This window comes from Centruroides sculpturatus, unplaced genomic scaffold (genome assembly GCF_000671375.1).
Source record: "Centruroides sculpturatus isolate CEXI.00-Female unplaced genomic scaffold, Cexi_2.0 scaffold6, whole genome shotgun sequence".
In the NCBI taxonomy this organism is placed as follows: domain Eukaryota; kingdom Metazoa; phylum Arthropoda; class Arachnida; order Scorpiones; family Buthidae; genus Centruroides; species Centruroides sculpturatus.
Window position 1 is genome coordinate 764,568 of NW_019384869.1, and position 7,398 is coordinate 771,965.

Below are 7,398 nucleotides of genomic sequence, written 5' to 3' on the forward strand. Positions count from 1 at the left end.
CCCTATTATAATAAAAAGCTGGACAGACAAACATATGTTAATAGAATAATGTTTTATATATATATTTTTTTTCATGCAAAAGTAATGTAATTAATGCAAATGATGCCATGATTTTAGATTGTAGATGGGTTGACATTTTAAACTCTCAAAATTACAACTCTTTTGTAAAAAAGTGATATCGAGATTTAACTAGAAAAGCAATTGGAGATAAAATGAGTGGAAAGTTGTTCAAGGTCAAAAGAAGTCGGACATTATTTTTATTATTTCAATTTTTAGAAGTACTATTTAATTAATTTACTTAACTATTATTTATGTTATAGGACTTTATAGAATTTTAAGTTTTAAATTTATTTATTTATTTATTTACTTTTTGTAATTTGTTTATTTTAATGTTAGAATGTAAAGGCATTCTATTGCAATTTAAAAGAGTTTCTGCTGAGGATGTTCTTATAAAAGAACAAAAACATTTCTGATTAAAAACAATTTATTTGGTTCCTGAAAATAGCATTTATTCATTGTTTATTTCTTTAATAAGGTACCAAATATGTATGTATTCTCTGTTTTCCATCATATAGAATCTCATGACATTGTAAATTTCAAGTAGCTGTATTGGAAATTTTTGATATATGGCTAAATTAACTATAACTGTGTTACATGTTCTACCCCTATTTTCATGTTTCACAAGCACATCACCCTATACTTGTCCTGCAAAAGTTTCAATGGATTCCTTGCTTTCCCTACTCCCAAGCAATGTTCCCTCTAATTATTTTTGTAGATGAGCGGAACATATANAAGTTTATAGAAATATGACCAAATACATATATTTTCATACAATTATAACGACGGTTCACAAGATACAATTATAATGACAGATCACCAGATACAATTTTTTTTTTTCACATATAAAAAAAAATTCTCACCGTTACAATTCTATAGTCCTAGTTGTTACACTCGTATTAATCCAACCTAATTCAGGAACACACCAAAAAAAAAAAAAAAACAAGTCCACAGTAGTTATCAGGGGCAACAGAGCAGTGTGTGTCACGAATATAATCCTGGATATGTGATATGTTGAACTATACATACAGACAATGTCTTTAGATTTGTCAGCTTTCAGGGTGATGATGTAGTTAGAATTCATTCATTTCTTAGATTCTTGATGGTGGGAGGCATCCGACAGTAGAGATAGTTTTTCATCTGTAAAATTCCTTATGTAATTCATCCATATCTTCAATAAGGTATTTTTCTTCTGGGATGATGCATTCTGGTAAGAACTTAGGGGGAGGAGTGAAGGACAGGCCACACTTGGTGGCTGGTTGCATATAGTCCAGGGGAACTATATCATCCCAACAGATGATACTTTTAAGATGACAGGCTTCTTTGGTACATTTCTGCATACTGAGCAACTGGAAACTTTTTTTGGGTGCTGTTTATGGAAGCATGATTCCACAGAATCTACTAAGCCGATGACTTGAGTGTTGATATGGGCAAGCAATAGTGGGTTACATTGGTGGTCATTGTTTTTTAGTTCTATGAGCAATTTGACTATGACATATCTACACCTCCTTGCTAGTCTGATAGCTTTTCAAAGGCAAAGGAAGTGTACGTACATAGTGGATGAGAGAAGCACACTCAGATGGAAGACAGATGTTGATGATGGAAGGTGAGAAGATGCCTAACAGTCAGCACTTTTTAGTAGGAAGTTCATTTTTGCTGTGGTATGGCAAAGGCAAAGGACGAACTTGCAATATTGTTGATTATTTTACTTTATTTTTTAGTTTTCAGTCAAGAGAGAAAAGATACAGATTGATGAATGCACAATTGATGTAGAATTAAAATGCACAGAAATCATTATTAAAAATGGAACAGCAGATTGTAAATATAAAGTATGGAGAGGTTCTTCATTATCTTTAATTTTCAAGGCAGATAATTATGAAGATAGAAGTTTTCCTGCTATCTCAGGTAAAAAAGTTTTATGACTGATTTATTAAATAAAAGTATTGTTTACTTTGTGCAATTTTTTCAGCTTATCAACATTTGTTTTGCATGTTAATAAATAACTTTAAGAACATGGGAACATAAAATATCAAAGCCAAACAATTGTCAGATAAATTGAGCTATATTACCACTGCTATTAATTTAATAATTAAATACTGAATAATTTAGCACTAGAGGTAGACATTAGATGCCATCTCTTTATTAAATTTAATAAATATAATTAAATCAATATGCATTTATTAAATAATTACCACTACTATTAAATAATTAAATATTATTTAATAGTAGTGGTAATATAGCCCAATTTATTCTAGCAATTGTTTAACTTTAATATAGCTTATAAAAGATATTTACATATGTATATAAAATATCAAATTATTAAACTTAAAAATCTGTTTTACATCATATTAGAACTCACTAACTTATATCAAGTCTCACCTCTACAAATACTTTTGAGCAACCAGAAGAAACAACAGTGAATTAACTTGGCTTCTGCCTGAAAGTACAAACTGGTCATAAAGTAACTTGACCAACTATCAACAATCTTGGAAGTACAGTAAGTGAGGAATCCAATGAAACTTTTGCATGATAAGTATAGGTTGGCATTTACTCATAAAACACAAAAATAGGAGTAGAAAACCATATATCAAAAATTTCCAATACTAACACTGGAAATTTACAATGTCATGAGATTCTGTGTAATGGAAAACACCATAAGGAAACACATCATTCCAATGCTTTATGGATTACGTTAACAAAATGAGCACTTGATAATGAAGTACAAGTTTGTTGGAAAACCCTATTATAATAAAAAGCTGGACAGACAAACATATGTTAATAGAATAATGTTTTATATATATATTTTTTTTCATGCAAAAGTAATGTAATTAATGCAAATGATGCCATGATTTTAGATTGTAGATGGGTTGACATTTTAAACTCTCAAAATTACAACTCTTTTGTAAAAAAGTGATATCGAGATTTAACTAGAAAAGCAATTGGAGATAAAATGAGTGGAAAGTTGTTCAAGGTCAAAAGAAGTCGGACATTATTTTTATTATTTCAATTTTTAGAAGTACTATTTAATTAATTTACTTAACTATTATTTATGTTATAGGACTTTATAGAATTTTAAGTTTTAAATTTATTTATTTATTTATTTACTTTTTGTAATTTGTTTATTTTAATGTTAGAATGTAAAGGCATTCTATTGCAATTTAAAAGAGTTTCTGCTGAGGATGTTCTTATAAAAGAACAAAAACATTTCTGATTAAAAACAATTTATTTGGTTCCTGAAAATAGCATTTATTCATTGTTTATTTCTTTAATAAGGTACCAAATATGTATGTATTCTCTGTTTTCCATCATATAGAATCTCATGACATTGTAAATTTCAAGTAGCTGTATTGGAAATTTTTGATATATGGCTAAATTAACTATAACTGTGTTACATGTTCTACCCCTATTTTCATGTTTCACAAGCACATCACCCTATACTTGTCCTGCAAAAGTTTCAATGGATTCCTTGCTTTCCCTACTCCCAAGCAATGTTCCCTCTAATTATTTTTGTAGATGAGCGGAACATATACTTCTCTGAGCAAAAAATTTTTCTGAGCATATATATATATAAACTTATTTTTTCCTATAAAAATTTAAATAATTAATTATAAAGTAGAAATTAAAATTCATTTTAAAACATACTTTTATACAAAATATTATCTTTTGTCAATGATTTAATGTATTTAATCAAAATATACGCAGCAATAATCATGTCGCAGACAGAATGAGAAATAAGTAAACAATAATTCAAATTGGTGTGCATGCTCGCCTGTGCGGCTCATAAATTCTCGTGTGTAGCAACAATTTGAGCAGTGTGCGGCCATGCAGCCGCGCAGCTTAGAGGGAACATTGCTCCCAAGATCACTACTAGTTGGTCGAACTACTTTATGACCACCCCATGCTTGAGATGATACTTGATGTAAGTTAATGAACTCCAGTAAAGCATAAGAATGATTTACTGAAGTTTTTATGTTAGTGTCTTTAAGTTTGTAAGTTTTAGAGATTTTGATTAATTAATAAATAAAAGTCTATTCTTAAGATTTTATTGTTGTTATATTGTATTCATTAATAGGAAATAGAATAAAATTTTAAAATATTTATTTATCATAGTGATTGATCTCAAAATTTCCTATTTCATAATTAACTAGTAATAGAACCATTCAATAATTAGAATTGTATCATTTTTTTCAAGAATATTTCAAGAAATTTAATATAAATTATTCTGTATGATTTTAAAATATATAAATTTATTTTATTTCAAGGGCCACATATATTTGCATTTGGAATTCCAATTCCACAAGAAATGACATTAGACATGAAACAAGATTACACTGAAGCTTATATTCATTATGCTAAATTTCCCATAGGAAGGATAATAGGATTAGAGCTCTTTGCTCTAACATCTGGTGATATAGATATTCTGGTAACCATTTTTTTTTTTATTCTATTTGTTAATTAAATAAGTTAAAATTTTCAGTGATGAGGATTATATTCTGGAACATAACCTTCATCACTGTCTCACACAATTTATATCCCACATAATGTAAATAAGCCATTATTAATAACTCTGTATTTTTCCTTTACGTTAATATTATTTAACATATTCGTTTTTATATAAACAAAACAGTTGTAAATCATAAATTAGGGCTTATCATACACCAGTAATCAAATATTTAAACATTGATTGTACTATGGTTATCATAAAAACTCTATAATTTAAAAATTACAATTATTATGAAAATTAACCAAAAAGCATTTTGGAACTTAAGTTCTCTCTCTAGTTAGAATGTTGTTACATATAAAACCAATCAATTTTTAAAAAACTACAGCTATACATTGGTGAAGTAAACTTAATCCATTTTGGATTATATTTGTTTTATTTATGTAAAAACGAATATGTTAAATAATGTAGATAAATTGTCAATCTGGCAATCATTTGGCTTTTTTTTTTTTTTGCTTTAATAGAACTATTGGGCTTACAGATGTTTATAATGTAAATAAGTATAAAAAATATGTCAACTATGAGAGTAATTCTTGTATCCTAATTTACCATTACCAAATAAAAAAGATAGTAACAATAGAAATTTGTAAAATTCAAAAGATAATAACTTTTTTATTTGTAATGTAATCAGAAACATTTCACTTTTATTTAAAAGTTTGTTTTTAAAATACATTTAAGACTTAAATAATTATAACATTTAAGTTTTGCTCCATTCTTTTTGAATGCTCTTCAAAAGATTTTTGACAGTATTTCCTCCAGTTATTGTGACTGCTCTTTTCAATCTCTTTTGCTGTTTGTTCTTTTATTTTTTAGTTTCTTTTTTCACAATATACCAAAATCTTTCTATTGATTGGCATTGTGGTATGTTTGGTGGAGTCATGTCTGTAGGTACAAAATTGACTCTGTGCTGTTCCTGCCAACTTACTGTGGATTTTGCATAGTGTGCTGTGCCAAATCTGGCCAAAACAAAGTATGGCTACCATGATTTCTTAAAAAAAGAAGAAGACTTTTTTTAACATTCATTAATTAATATAAATTTCAGCAGTAATATTTTCTTTTGTCACAAATGATACACTTTTCAATTCAAACTGGCAAATTGCTTGCCATATCAGATATTTTGAGCCAAACTGTTCGACACTGATTGATGTTTGAGATTCTGGAATAACTTCTCCTTCGAGCACTGTATAATAGCATGTGCTTGGAAGTCTTAAGAAGTCATCCTTCATTTATGTTTCATTGTCTAAAACCAAACAAGCATTCTTCTGCCAATTAAAGAATACAATTTTTGATCTCTAGTTTTAATTATCTTCTCTTATTTTTTAGTCACTTTAGGTATTTTTTGTTTTTTTTTTTTTTTATGATCTCATACTTGCATGTTGCTTAGCCCTTTGAACCATTGATTAGATTCACATTTTTTTGCAACATCTCTCAGTGACATACTACAATTTTTGGAAATGACTTTGATTATTTTGTGGTTGAGTTGTGAATTGCAAGCACCATATTTTCCACCAGAACATGACTTTTGAAAAATAGACAATGTCTTATGATACACTCCATGTACCATACTTTGGGAAATTTGTAGCTCTTTTGCTATGAAATGTCTTGATTTTTTTGGATTTTCCAGCTTTTGTCAATAATTGCTTTTTGATGGTCTATTTCATTCATTGTTTAAAGCATTAGCATATTTACTTTAGTAAAACTGATAACAGCATTCTTATTTTAATTATTTGAAATTGTTGCTATGGTAACAAACAGAATTATAAGTAATATACAAAAAGTTAACATCTTTTGAATTTTATGGATTTCTATTATTACAGTCCTTAAGTAAAAGCCAAACACAAAAGTAAAAAATTATGCACTTACAATAGACAATCAACAAATAATTTCAATCAATAGCTACAATAGAAAATCTTCAATAAAATAAAATGAGAAGATGGTAAGCTAACATGCTGGCCTTTCATAGTGCTTTTGACAAATATTTGGTAAATTATTTTAATTTTGCACATTTTAAAAATGTAAATTAAGAAATCACTGTATACATGTGTTAAGGATTAATACAGATAACAAGAAAGAAAACTGTCAGACTGTATTGTATGGAGTGAAACTTTTATTCTAACATTAAATAAACAGCCATTTACAAAGCAAAATCTGAATACATAAATGAATGTTCAAAAACAACAGATTAAAAGTGGATCATGATCAGTCATACAACTACTTGTCAGTGTGATGGTGCAAGATCAAACATACTGAGTCAAGAATGCACATAATCATAAGTAAGATTCAATGACAATTTCTACAGATTCATACATAAGTAAACTATTTATTTTACAGGAAAGCATATACAGTCGACCCCCCTATAATTACAGTCCCTATAATTACGATTCCTATAAAACTACGAAAAAATTGTGACCAGTATCCATAAAAAATAGTAAAAATTCCCTATAATTACCTCAAACATCATCGGGCAGCCGAACTACTTTCCCGCTGTCCGTAGTGCCAACTACAGAGAGATTTCTATTGTCTGGACAGTATTATATAAATTATATATAAATTAGGTACTGTACATATAATTATATATTAATTATATATAAATTAGGTACTGTATATATAATTATATATTAACTTATTGTAACTTTGTTATAATTAAATATATAATTTCCGCCGTCTAGCGTGGCGCCACGCTACGGAGATTTTTACGCTAACTATCGTCTGTCAGTATGTAAATTAGGTACCGTAAGTCTAATACAGTACTGTAATTTTATACATTTCTTGTGAAAGAAACATTTCTTATTCAACGGCGATTAAAATTATTTATATTAATGATGTCTCCGAAGTTCTAC

The 7,398-nt window shown here is 28.3% G+C and overlaps 1 protein-coding gene across 1 annotated transcript in view; it reads left to right on the forward strand.

The window, feature by feature from the left end:
• The first annotated feature begins 1,041 nt into the window (after positions 1-1,041).
• LOC111630844 overlaps positions 1,042-7,398 on the forward strand; it is a 45,781-nt gene continuing 39,424 nt past the window's right edge. The window contains exons 1-3 of the mRNA XM_023375007.1: positions 1,042-1,695; positions 1,779-1,962; positions 4,320-4,480. Coding sequence (XP_023230775.1) covers positions 1,618-1,695; positions 1,779-1,962; positions 4,320-4,480 — 423 coding nt within the window. The 5' untranslated portion in view covers positions 1,042-1,617. The remainder of the gene's footprint in view (positions 1,696-1,778; positions 1,963-4,319; positions 4,481-7,398) is intronic.